General features: G+C 30.4%; 1 protein-coding gene across 2 annotated transcripts in view; it reads right to left on the reverse strand.

Annotated features, from left to right (window-relative positions):
* LOC148946780 (uncharacterized) overlaps positions 1 to 14,313 on the reverse strand; it is a 308,282-nt gene that overhangs the window by 40,828 nt on the left and 253,141 nt on the right. Inside the window, exon 22 of one of the 2 annotated variants that reach the window (XM_089096600.1) lies at positions 8,992 to 9,517. The exons of the other annotated variant lie outside the window; for it this stretch is intronic. Within the exon in view, the coding sequence (XP_088952726.1) occupies positions 9,059 to 9,517 (459 nt within the window). The 3' untranslated portion in view covers positions 8,992 to 9,058. Of the gene's footprint in view, positions 1 to 8,991; positions 9,518 to 14,313 lie in introns of those variants that run through there. 2 annotated transcript variants of the gene reach the window in all.

Raw genomic sequence — 14,313 nt, forward strand, 5'->3', positions numbered from 1 at the left:
TCCAATCACTTTAGGCTATTAAAAAGGGCACTAGCCACTCCAATTTCCAATCGAACGAGCCCTTTTCGAAGCTTCTACGACAACTCCTTCGATGAAGTGCCCTGGTCTAAAAAAAAAAATAATAAACAATATATTGTACCAATATAGTTCTTTACTTAGACAGCGCAATTGCGCTGCCTATGATTAAATTGATCAAAAACTTATTATATTTCTTGCTGTTCACCTATGTTAATGGTTTTATCTGACACTAAAAGCAAAAAAAAACTAGACAACAAAATTCTTTTCTGTAAATCTGGAGCGTTTGTATTAAAAAGGAAGTTGAATTAATTTTGGAAGTTTTTGAAAATAAAATCTTCTATTGAAAAGTTCATCTATCTTACTGGCTCATCAAACAATAAAAGCAAAAAACTAGATAATAATTTTTTTGTAAACTTGAAACGTTTGTATTAAAAAGCAAGTTAAATTAATTTGGAAAGTTTTTGAGAAGGCTTATAATACTTATTTAATTGACAAAAAATTTATTTTATTTCTTGAGGTTCACCTATCTTAATGGATTCATCAAACATTAAAAGCAAAAAAAATAGATAACAAAACTTTTTTTCTGCAAACTTGGAGCGTTTGTATTAAAACGGAAGCTGAATTAATTTGGAAACTTTTTGACCAAACACTTAAGTAACATATTTTTTTCTGTAAACTTAGAGCGTTTGCATTAAAAAGGAAGTTGACTTAATTTGGAAAGACTTTGAAAATATAACCTTCTATATTTCAATATGAAGCTATCTTATATTTATAACCCAGGCTTATAATACTTGTTAAATTGACCAAAAATTTATTTTATTTCTTGCTGTTCACCTATCTTAATTGATTCATCAAACACTAAAAGCAAGGAAAAACTAGATAACAAAATATTTTTCTGTAAATTTGGAGCGTTTGTATATTAATTTGGAAAGTTTTTGAAAATAAAACCTTATATATTTCGATATGAAACTATCTTATATTTATAATCCAGGCTTATAATACTTATTAGATTGACCAAACACGTATTTTATTTCTTGCTGTTCACCTATCTTAATGAATTCATCGAAAACTATAAGAAAAAATAACTAGAACAGGAATTTTTCTGTAAACTTGGAGCGTTTTTATTAAAAAGGAAGTTGAATTAATTTGGAAAGTTTTTGAAAATAAAACCTTCTATATTTCGATATGAAACTATCTTATATTTATAACCAGGCTTCTAATACTCATTAAAGTGATCAAAAACTTATTTTATTTCTTGCTGTTCACTTATTTGCATTAAAATACTTTAAAATAATTGCATTAAAATACTATGAAGTATTTTAATGCAAATAAGTTCGCAACAATAATTGCAACAATAAATTCACTTTTATTTTTTGATGAATCCATTAAGATAGGTGAACAGCAAGAAAAAAAAAATTATCCAGTTTTTTTTACGATTTTAGTGTTTGATAAATCCTTTAAGATAAGTGAACGGCAAGAAATAAAATAGGTTTTTGGTCAATTTGATAAGAAGTATAAGCCTGGTTTATACATATAAGATAGCTTCATATCGAAATATAGGAGATTTTATTTCATAAACTTTCCAAATTTTTTCAACTTCCTTTTTAAAACAAACGCTCCAAGTTTACAGAAAAAAATTTTGTTATCTAGTTTTTTTTTTGTTTTTAGTGTTTCATAAATTAATTAAAATAGGTGACCAGCATGAAATAAAATACGTCCTGGGTCAATTTAGTAAGTATTATAAGCTTGGGTTACAAATATAAGACAGTTTCATATCGAAATATAGAAGCTTTATTTTCAAAAACTTTCCAAATTAATTCAACTTCCTTTTTAATACAAACGCTCCAAGTTTGCAGAAAAACTAGATAAAAAACTAGCACTTAAAGAAAAAAAAACTAGATAACAAATTTTTTCTGTAAACTTGGAGTGTTTATATTAAAAAGGAATTTGAATTAATTTGGGAAGTTTTTTTTTAAAATAAAACCTTCTGTATTTCGATATGAATCTATCTTATATTTATAGCCCAGGTTTATGATCCTTATTAAATTGACCAAAAACTTATTTTATTTCTTGCTGTTCACCTATCCTAAAGGATTCATCAAACATTAAGAGCAAAAAATAGATAACATTTTTTTTTCTGTAAACTTGGTATTAAAAAGAAGGTTGAATTATTTCGGAAAGATTTTGATTAAAAACTTAAATGGACCAAAAACTTGTTTTATCTCTTGCTGTTCCCCATTTTATTGGATGTCATCATACACTAAAAGCAAAAAAAGAAAGTTGAATTAATTTAGAAAGTTTTTTAAAAACTTCTATATTTCGATACGAAACTATCTTATATTTATAACCCAGGCTTATAATACTTTTAGTAGTGTTTGATGACTTTTAATGGATTTTTTAATCACTAAAAGAAAAAAACTAAATAATAACATTTTTTTCTGTAAACTTAGAGTGTTTGTATTAAACAGGAAGTTGAATTAATTTGGAAAGCTATTGAAAAAAAACCTTCTATATTTAGATACAAAAATATCTTATATTTATAACCCAAGCTTATAATACTTATCAAATTTAACAAAAAATTATTTTATTTCTTGCTGTTTACCTTTCTTCATGGATTCATCAAACACTAAAGGCAAAAAAATAGATAACAAAATTTTTTCTGTAAACTTGGAGTGTTTGTATTAAAAATGAAGTTAATTTGGAACGTTTTTGAAAATTAAACCTTCTATATTTCGATATGAAACTATTTTGTATTTATAACCAAGGCTTATAATACTTATTAAATTGACCAATTTTTTTTCTAAAAGCAAAAAAAAAGATGACAATTTTTTTCTGGAAACTTGGGGTGTTTTTATTAAAAAGAAAGTTTAATTAATTTGGAAAGTTTTTGAAAATAAAACCTTCTATATTTCGATATGAAACTATCTTATATTTATAACCCAGGCTTATGATACTTGTTAGATTGACTAAGAACTTATTTTGTTTCTTGCTGTTCACCTATTTTAATGGATTCATTAAACACTAAAAGCAAAAAAAAAAAAAACAAATAACAAATTTTTTTTCTAAACTTGGAACGTTTGTATTAAAAAGGAAGTTAAATTAATTTGTAAAGTTTCTGAAAATAAAGCCTTCTATATTTCGAAATGAATCAGTCCTATATTTATAACCCAGGCTAATAATACTTACTAAATTGACCAAAAGCTTATTTTATTTCTTGCTGTTCGCCTATCTTCATGGATTCATCAAACACTAAAAGCAAAAAAAAAAAAACTAGATTGTTCAATTGGTTTTTAATTGATACACTCCAAGTTTACAGAAAAATTTTTTTATAATTTTTTTTTTTGCTTTTAGCGTTTGATGAATCCATTAAGGTAGATGAACAGCAAGAAATAAAATAAGTTTTTGGTCAATTTAATAAGTATTTTTCAAAAACTTTCCAAATAAATCCAACTTCTTTTTTAATGTAAAAAAGAAGTATTTTAATGCAAATAAATGAACAGCGAGAAATAAAATAAGTATTTGGTCAATTTAATAAGATTAAGTACCTTAATATCATTAAGATAGGTGCACAAAAATGAGTTCAGCGTTACTCTGTATAGATGCCATAGCTCTGCTGTGATGTTGACAACCTTTGGTCTGGTGAGTTCGGTCGTGGAGCGGATCTACCATCCACCGTAAGTAATTTGATGACTTCTTTTGATGACCAGGGTGGTATCAACTCTTTGGGGGAACATTTTTTTGAGTTACAAAATAATCCTTTAGATATTGAAAGCGTAACTAATAAGTCAGTTGAAAGCAGAAATCAGATAAAATAGTGATCCCAGTTCGCCTATTAAAGATTAGTATGTTTCGCAATTAAATGGTTCTGCCTCCTCTAAACGCGATGGTATTTTCTCTGTGCTGCACCTTAACATTTTTTTGCTTTTAGTGTTTGATGAATCCATGAAGATAGGTGAACAGCAAGAAATATAATAAGTTTTTGGTCAATTTAATAAGTATTATAAGCCTGGGTTACAAATATACGATAGATTTGTATCGAAATATAAAAGGTTTATTTTCAAAAACTTTATAAATCAGTTCAACTTCCTTTTTAATACAAACACTCTAAGTTTAGAGAAAAAATTTGTTATCTAGTTGTTTTGCTTGAAGTGTTTGATGAATCCATTATGATAGGTGAACAGCAAGAACTAAATCAAGTTTTTGGCCAATTTAATAAGTGTTATAAACCTGGGTTGTAAACATAAGATAGATCCATATTGAGATATGGTTTTATTTAACTTATTATAGCAGGTTGAACTAACTTAATTTATTTCTTTCTGTTCACCTACCTTAATGGATTAATCAAACAATAAAAGAAAAAAAAAAAAAAAAAAATGATAACTTGGAGTGTAAATTTGGAGTGTTTGTATTAAAAAACAATTGAATCAATTTGGAAGGTTTTTGAAAAAAACTTCTATATTTCGATATGAAACTATCTTATATTTATAATCCAGGTTTACAATACTTATTAAATTGACCAAAAACTTATTTATTTCTTGCTTTTCACTTATCTTAATAGATGCATCAAACACTAAAAGCAAAAAAAAACTAGATAACAACATTTTTTCTGTAAACTTGGAGCTTGTATTAAATAGCAGGTTGAATTAATTTGGAAAGTTTTTAAAAATAAAACCCTCTATATTTCGATACGAAACTATCTTACATTTATAACCCAGGCTTATAATACTTATTAAATTGACCCAAAAGTTAATTCATAATCATGTTATGTTCATAATCATAATTCAAAAGTTATTTTCATATCGAAATATAGAAGGTTTTATTTTCAGAAACTTTCCAAATTAATTCAACTTCCTTTTTAATACAAACGCTCCAAGCTTACAGAAAAAAATTTCTTATCTAGTTATTTTTGCTTTTAGTGTTTGATGAATTCATTAAGATAGGTGAACAGCAAGAAATAAAATAAATTTTTGGTCAATTTAATAAGTTTTATGAGCCTTTTTATACAAACATTCCAAGTTTACAGGAGTTACATAAGCCTGGGTCATAAATATAAGATAGTTTCATTTCGAAATATAGAAGGTTCCATTTTCAAAACTTTCCAAATTATTTCAACTTCCTTTTTAATACAAACGCTTCAAGTTTACAGAAAAATAATTTTGTACCTAGTTTTTTTTTTGCTTTTAATGTTTGATGAATCCATTAAGATAGGCGAACAGCAAGAAACAGAATAAGCTTTTGGTTAATTTAATAAGCATTATTAGCCTGGTTTATAAATATAAGATTGATTCATATCGAAAAATAGAAGGCTTTATTTTCAGAAACTTTACAAATTAATTCAATTATCTTTTTAATACAAATGTTCCAAGTTTAGAAAAAAATTTTGTTATTTAGTTTTTTTTGCTTTTAGTGTTTGATGAATCCATTAAAATAAGAGAACAGCAAGAAATAAAATAAGTTCTTAGTCAATTTAACAAGTATTATAAGCCTGGGTTATAAATATAAGATAGTTTCATATCGAAATATAGAGGGTTTTCTTTTCAAAAACTTTCCAAATTAATTAAACTTACTTGTTAATACAAACACTCCAAGTTTACAGAAAAAAAATGTTATCTATTTTTTTTTGCTTTTATTGTTTGATGAATCCATTAGGATAGGTGAACAGCAAAAGAAAAAAAAAATTGGTCAATTTAATAAGTATTATAAGCCTGGGTTATAAATACAAAATAGTTTCATATCGAAATACAGAAGGTTTTATTTTCAAAAACTTTCCAAGTTAATTTAACTTCCTTTTTAATACAAAGACTCTAAGTTTACAGAAAAAATCTTTGTTATCTATTTTTTTTTTGCCTTTAGTGTTTGATGAATCCATGAAGAAAGGTAAACAGCAAGAAAAAAAAATTTTTTTGATCAACTTCATAAGTATGATCAGCCTGGGTTATAAATATAAGATATTTTTGTATTGAAATATAGAAGGTTTTTTTTCAACAGCTTTCCAAATTAATTCAACTTCCTCTTTAATACAAACACCCTAAAAAATTTGTTATCTAGTTTTTTTTTCCTTAAGTGCTAGTTTTTTATCTAGTTTTTCTGTAAACTTGGAGCGTTTGTATAAAAAGGAAGTTGAATTAATTTGGAAAGTTTCTTTAAAATAAAACCTTCTATATTTCGATATGAATCTATTTTATATTTATAGCCCAGGTTTATAATACTTATTAAATTGAACAAAAACTTATTTATTTCTTGCTGTTCACCTATCTTAATGAATTTATCAAACACTAAAAGCAAAAAAAAATTAGATAACAAAATTGTTTTTGTGTAAACGTGGAGCGTTTGTATTAAAAAGGAAGTTAAAAAAATTTGGAAAGTTTTTGAAAATTAAATCTTCTATATTTCGATATGAAACCATCCTATATTTATAAACCAGGCTTATATGACTTATCAAATTGACCAAAAACTTATTTTATTTCTTGCTGTTCACTTATCTTAACGGATGTATCAAACACTAAAAGCGTAAAGAAACTAGATAATTTTTTTTACCCTGGCTTACAATCCAGGTTTATAATACTTATCAAATTGACCAAAAACTTATTTTATCTCTTGCTGTTCGCTTATCTTAATGGATGCATCAAACACTAAAAGCTAAAAAAAAAAAAACAGAAAACAAATTTTTTTTCTGTAAACTTGGGGTGTTTATATTAAAAAGGAAGTTGAATTAGTTTGGAAAGTTTTTGAAAATAAAATCCTGTATATTTCGATATGAAAATATCTTATATTTATAACCCAGGCTTATAATACTTATTAAATTGACCAAACTCGTATTTTATTTCTTGCTCTTCACCTATTTTAAAGGTTTCATCAAACAATAAAAGCAAAAATATAATGAATTTTTTTTTCTGTAAACTTGGGAAAATGTATTAGAAAGGAAGTTGAATTAATCAGAAAGTTTTAGAAAATAAAACCTTCTCTATTTCGATATGAATATATCTTATATTTATAACCCAGACTTTTAATCTTATAAAATTGACCAAAAACTTGTTTTATTTCTTGCTGTTCATCTATTTTAATGAATTCATCAAACATCAAAGCAAAAAAAAAGAACTAGACAACAAATTTTTGTCTGTAAAACTGGAGCGTTTGTATTAAAAGGGAAGTTGAATTAATTTTGAAAGTTTTTGAAAATAAAACCTTGGTTATTCTTCCATAGGAATAACCAACTCATGATACAGCAGAAATAAAAAAATATTGCTTGCCATTGTCCTATTAGATCAAAATTTCGATTTACTCGGAATCTTTTTTTCGGCCTTATATCTTCTTAAAAGACGCAGCAATATCTTCTTAAAAGGTAGAGCAAGTTGCCCTTTCCTCCTTGTAAGATTTCTGTAAAATTAAACCAATGTAGTATACAGAGCAATTCTAATTATTTTTTTTCTTAGTATTTAAAATTGGTTCAATCAGAAAACTTATTTTTTAACCAGACTTGTCATTTTCATTTAAACCATTGATATTCTTTTGGTTTACCAAAGAGAATTATATAGTTGTCTAAGGCTACCCATTTCTGCAATCTTTTGATATTATCAGGAGCAGGACTAGGCACTTACTTGAAGGCGACGAAATAAGCTATTCTTACCATAGTTTCTATTTCGACCAAATACTTTATTGGTTATAACTCATTTTTCTACTTACAACATTAAGCAGTCTATAGCCATTGATATTATACTTCCCTACATTAAATTTACTTAGGCTAGGATACAATTACCATCTATCGACATTGATTCAAAACGGGACAATAAAGTCTTCTAGTGGAAATACCATAATTCTACGTAAGATTTGTCCCATTCAAAAAACCACCCATATTTCTAACCTGGGATCTTGTCTTTTTGTTCCTGCTATTAATGCCTATATAAAATTCACATGAGTCGCTACCATCTCTATTAGTCAGTTCTACGGAGATACAAAAACATCACTAGCCAAAATGTTCGGGGGAAGGCCAGTGGATTTTATTGGCTGTCTGGTTATTTTTACCGACTGATTTGGGTGTTGTTGTCATTAAAATTTGCTTATTTTTTGTTTTTACTAACTGAGACTGATTTTCTTTCACTAATTTTAGGTCAGGTATTTCCATTCAGTGGCAGGAGATACTAGACGCCAACAAGAGTTCTAAGACAAAATGATGAGATTTGCTGTGACTACGGAGGGTAAAATGTTCGAGGTTGACTGGAGTTCAATTGTAATCAACTGAAGTGCAAGGTTTGAATGCAGGGTAAAAATAGCATAATATATTCACTGATGAAAACTTGTTTATAGAAAAGAGAAAAAACATCCGAGTTATACTTAAGCCAAATCGTTTATACCGATCTCAAATGAACCAGAAAAAAGTGACAGAGAAAGCAAATTGATGGTTTTGACTACAACACACTACCTATTTGGTGAAAAAATGTTTGAGATTGCTTGTGAAGGCTTACGTCTTTGGAATGGAAAATGTGTTCAGATCAAAGACCTTATATTACTAGACCCCAAAACAGTTAGCCACAGTTACTGTCGGTAAAATCACAGAAACACATGGTGATTTAGATTCATTTTGGAGAGAACGTACATGATTGGCTGTATGGGTATTCTATTGTGATTGTCTTCAAAATATAAGATACATTTTCCCCACAAAGAGAACATGTAGGGAGACCACTGTGAATAACATTACGTAGTATCCATAGTATTTAAGGCCTGTGTTTAATTATGAGGTTAGTCTAACATGCCTCAACAAATTAGTTAGTATCCGACAGTCAAATGCGCTGGCCATTTTAGGGTGTTAACAATTATTTTTTGGAATCTACTTATGATAGTAAGAAGTTAAGAGTTAACTATACACTTCATTGTAAAATCAAAATGAACTTTAATGGTGATGTAATTAATTGGCCTCTGGGCAGCTCATTTATGAGTACTAAAGCTTGTCTAATCAGTAAATATAGAAAATACTTTTCACAACTTTTATTTTATGCTGAAAAGACGCAGCAAAAATAGTACAAGAATGAGGGTTACAATAAAGCTAATTTCTCAACATATTTTTCAAATACTCGTCAACCAAAGGTTCACAGGTTTTTATTACATCAGTCAGCCTTTGAGTAACCTCACCGCTGCTTGAAGACAGTGCTGAAATTAAAGATGTGAAGTCACGAAGAGAGTTTAAATTATCGCTTAAAGCTTTTTCTGTATCATCCTTTTCCTGCAGCAGTCCAGGAATCATCATTACGGCAAGCATTGATCCTAAAACTAGAGACTTTTCCCATTCTTTTAGAAACGCTTCGAAATTGAATTTTTCCTTTTCTAAGTCGTAACCAAGCATAAGCAACGTCTTGCAGTAGGTTGAGTAATAGTTTTCCAATTCATTGTCGAGATGATCTTTACGTGTCTGGCCGGTTGTATTGCCCATTAAAAAGTAAGATAGGTCATAAGCAAATGTTGTTGGCCTACATCCTTGCCAGTCAATAATTCCGATGTCTTTGACCTATAATCAGGCATAAGCATAATTATTAGTCAATTATCCAAATAAATGGCTAATAGAGACAAGCAATAAGCTCAAATTAAAATAAGTACAATATATTCTTTGAATCTATTTTCTCCTGAACTTACGTCCTGATCCGCGTCATGATTATGGGGGAGAGTCAGGCGTTTGACCATGAGTTTACCTGAGGATTTTTCTTTGGGGAGGAGGAATGGGGGGCAAAAGGCCATACATTGTAAAAAAAACTAACACTTTAAATAGGGAAAACGACCAATCTGTAAAAATTTGGTTTTTACAGTGTGAAAAGCATGACACTTGGCTTTGAAAATTCTCAAAGGGATGTGGAAATCAGTTTTCTAACGACTGTGATCATCCTTAGAGTTATTTTATATATTGAGTGGTCAAAACCCAATCCAATGACTGTTTACGTGATTAGTGTCTTTCAATAGGAGCTTGATTTATTTAATATCCTTGCCAGTCAATAATTTGCCACATAAGCCACATAATATCCCCGTTTATCCTTACCAGACGATTTCTTTGACCTATAATCAGGCATAAGCATAATTATTAGTCAATTATCCAAATTAGTGGGTAATAGAGACCAGCAATAAGCTCAAATTAAAAAAACTACAATATTATTGTATTACACTATTACAATAAAATAAGTACAAATCATAAAGTACAATTTTATTTTCTTGCATTTTCACCAACTAAATTTTGTTCCATTGGCAGCAGAGGACAACAACACAAGCCCCGACATTTACTTGCAGCCATTACAGGATTAGTAATACCAATTGACAATGCCAAAAATCCCAATTATTCAGTAGGGATGGAAACCGTTCCCCAAGTTCGAACCATTACAAGAACCAAACAATATCTTTGTTCATCAACCTGCAAAACCTCTGGTTATGGATAATATCGTCTTTCCTAGGTGTAAGGATTTTCATAACAAGAAATCGGTAAAATTGATCATGAAGCACTACTCATAAGGATTATCTGCACGAAAGAGCAGTCTTTTTTTTTTTATAGGAATTTGAAGATGAGTTTTGGGGATTATCTGAGTAAATCGTTTAATATGACAACTGATGGAAGTGTGAGGTTTCTCCAAAACAACAAGTTTCCCCTGGAACATAACCTCTGTGATAGGCTGTGATAAGAGGTTAAGAGCCATTGCTAATGGGAGAAAGAGTCAAAACAGATAGTCTGAGTGATAGGCAAAGCTGGCAAAAATTTTTTTCAGAACCGTATAAAAATGATCAGTTTGATCAGTTGCTCTAGCTGTTTTAGTTCTGTATATTGAAAACTCAAGATTGAATTATCTGACCAAATTATATAAGGCTCAGAAGAGTTGAATAGTGGGACATCTTGGGAAAGTAAACCTAATAAAATAAACTCTTTCAAAAATTATTTTAAGTCTCATCTTTTGTGAAAGTTTATCTCAATTTATGCCAAATTTCTGAGCTACTTTCTTTTTTCTTTTTTTAACGACCAAAATTGCGCTTCCTTTTTCTGAAGATCCAAAAAGCACAAACTTTAAATGGGTCTGAAATAGTTTTTAGTTTCGCCAAATACTTTAAATTTAGTCTCGTGAACTTCATTACCTGGAACTTCAAGTAGAAAAACTGAAGCCAGAATAGCTTTTTGAGCATTTTCTTTCGTCAGTCACCCAGGGACGGCAATTAGGGGCAGAGGTACACCTAGATTTAAAAAAAAATACTTTTTTGCATTTTCATTATACAATTGAAAAAAATCCACCCCCCCAGATTTTGAAAACATTTTTTTTATTTTAATAAAAAAAGTCCTTACTACCACCCTTCCCTAAATTTTTATGAATTTTCACCCCTGCATACACCATAGAGCGTGTAGATTGGAAGATCTCTAGTGACACATTCATCGTAAACTTGAGAACATAAACTCTGGGAGAAACCTCAACATTGACGGTTTTGAAAACACTCTAGACTAGGCTGGCTTAAACTTTCTGTTTTTTAAAGAAAAGCTTATACCTAAGCTCCAGATCTAGTAAAAGTTCTGCTAACAAATTTAATATAATCATAGGCAGCGCAATAGCGCTACCTAAGTAAAGAGAGAAATAGGAAATATATTATTTAAAATTCTATTGATATTTTTTCACCAAGCCAATCCGTATGGAAGGACTTATCGTAAAAACTTTGGAGGGGGTTCATTTGCTTGGAAATTGAAAGTTCTAGTGCCCTTTTAAGAGTCAAAGGCTATTGGAGAGCATCCAGCCCCCCTTCCACGCCTGTTTTTGCTGCCCTCCACCCAAAGGTATTAAATCAAAATTTCAAGACAGCCAGTTTGTTTTACACAGTTAAAAGATCCATAAACAATGTCTGTAAGGATGACTTGACCCCCACAGCCCTTGAGAAAGGGCTGTAGATTATGCAATTAGCCTATTCTTCACATACAGGATTTGTTACTGGGAAAGTGGATCATGCTTTATCCTAGGTCTCCAAATAGGCTAAGGGTATTAAGGTGAAAATTTGAGGGAATGTTGAGGGGGAATGTTGACCTAAATCAGAACATACTATGTGAATACAGGCTGTCAAAAGAGCGTATCAGCAGAAGGACTTAGGATATTAATTCAAAACTTTCAGGCCATGTTGGGGGAGGGGGATGTTGAATGGACCAAAAGGCACTATGAGCATACTACTTCTAGTATTACTATTACTACTACTACTACTACTTCTACTACTACTTCTCCTACTACTGCTATTACTACTTACTATTACTACTACTACTGCTACTATTACTAGTTAATAGTATTTAAGCTTTATAGTATTTAAGCTTATTATATAGTATAATAAGCTTTAGTATACTAAAGCTAATGGTATTAAGGTAATATTTTCAGGGTATGTTGAGGGTGGTTTTGTACTAACCAAAACGCACTATGTGCATACTACTACTAATGCTACTACATCTGCTACTACCACTACCGACGCTAATGGTATTAAGATCAAACTTCAAGGAATGTTGAGGGGATGTTGAACTAAATTATCGCGCAATATCTGGATGCAGATTACCAAAAGAGCGTATCAGCAATATCTCAGGAGCGGATTAGAATATTAAGGTGAAACTTTCATGGCATGTTGAGGGGGTGGGGGGGGGGTTCAACTAACCAAAATGAATTATGTGTATACTACTATTGTTTCTACTATTACTGCTACTACTACAACCAAGACATGGGTTATAGGGATGAGACTTTCAGGGAGTGTTGAGGGGGACTCAGAACGAAATCAAAACACATTATGTGCATGCAGGCTGTCAAAAAGGCATATCGGCAATATTTCATAGGGTTCTTAGGGCATTAAGCTGAAACTTTCAGGGGGTATTGAGGGAGATGTTGAACTAACAACTGCTACTAGTGCTGCTACTCCTGCTACTACTACTACTACTACTGATACTGTTACTACTTCTAAAGCTAAGGATATTAGGGTGGAACTTCCGTAGAATTTTTAGGGGTATGATTGAGCAAAATCAAACCACACTATGTGCATACAGGCCGTAGGAAGGGCGTATCAGCAATATCTCAGGAACAGCTTAAAGTATTAAGTTGAAACTTTAGGGCATGTTGAGGGGGATGTTAAACTAACCAAAAGGCACTGTGTGTATACTACAAATACTAGTTCTACTGCTACTACTACTAAGGCTAAGGTTATAAGCATGAAACTTTCAGGGACTGTTGAGGCGTATGTCTAATTAAATAAAAAGACAATACATGCATCCGAAGCTGTGAAAGGGCGTATATGAGATATCTAAAGAATGAATAATTTCATTAAGTTGAATCTTCTAGGGCATGTTGAGGGGAATGCTGAACAAAGTCAAAACACCCAGGCTGTCAAAGGGTCGTATCTGCAATATCTTAGCAATGTCTGAGGGCGTTAAGTTGTAACTATCAGGGTATGTTGAGCTGAATCAAAAGACAGTGTGTGCATCCAGATGGTCAAAAGGACACATCTGCAATATCTCAGGAACGGCTAAGGGTAATAAGTTAAGACTTTCCCGGCATACTGAGGGATGTTCAAATAAATAAAAAGACATTATTTACATACAAGGTTGTGAAAAGCGTTTATCTGCGATATTTCAGGTAAGCCCATGGGAATTAATCTGAAAATTTTAAGGCATGTTGAGGGGGATGGCCGATTAACATTTATATGTATTCAGGGTTGTAACATGATAGAGGTCAGAATGGTTTCAGTCCTATACAAGCTCAAGAATTATTCAGATTTTCAGTCCATTTATTTGAATAATATTCCACATACCCATCCATCCAAAGTTCTGTTAATATCATTAGAATCTGTTGCAAAATTTTGCCCAATATAGAAATAGCGAGCCAAAATCTTGATTCGTAGAGAGAAACCTGAAAATAGTTTTACAAATATTCCTTTTATTTTCCGATAAAAAATTATGCCACTTACAAACGGACAATAATTAATTTAAAAAGAACTTTTTCTGCAAAAGAAGTTTTTCAAAGAAAATTAAAGAGCTACATTAAACTTAAGACGAGCAAAAATAAATTCAAATAGTAATTCAAGCGTAAAACGAACACAAATCCCTATCAATAAATAAATGAAAACCAAAACGATTAAAAATTACGAAAAAAATCAAGTTGAACTTAAAACAAAAAGGAGTAGGGCTAACTTACCAGACAAAAGCTAACTTACCAAAAGCCAGACAAAGATCCTCCAAAACACTCACAAGCAGACGACATATATGGAGCCAAGCCCAGAAAAAAATCCCTACATTCACGGCAGATTAGAACGAAAATAAGTTAATAGCAC

Source organism: Artemia sp. Qi Xiang Cuo, chromosome 11 (assembly GCF_049724085.1).
Source record: "Artemia sp. Qi Xiang Cuo chromosome 11, ASM4972408v1, whole genome shotgun sequence".
Lineage (NCBI taxonomy): Eukaryota > Metazoa > Arthropoda > Branchiopoda > Anostraca > Artemiidae > Artemia > Artemia sp. Qi Xiang Cuo.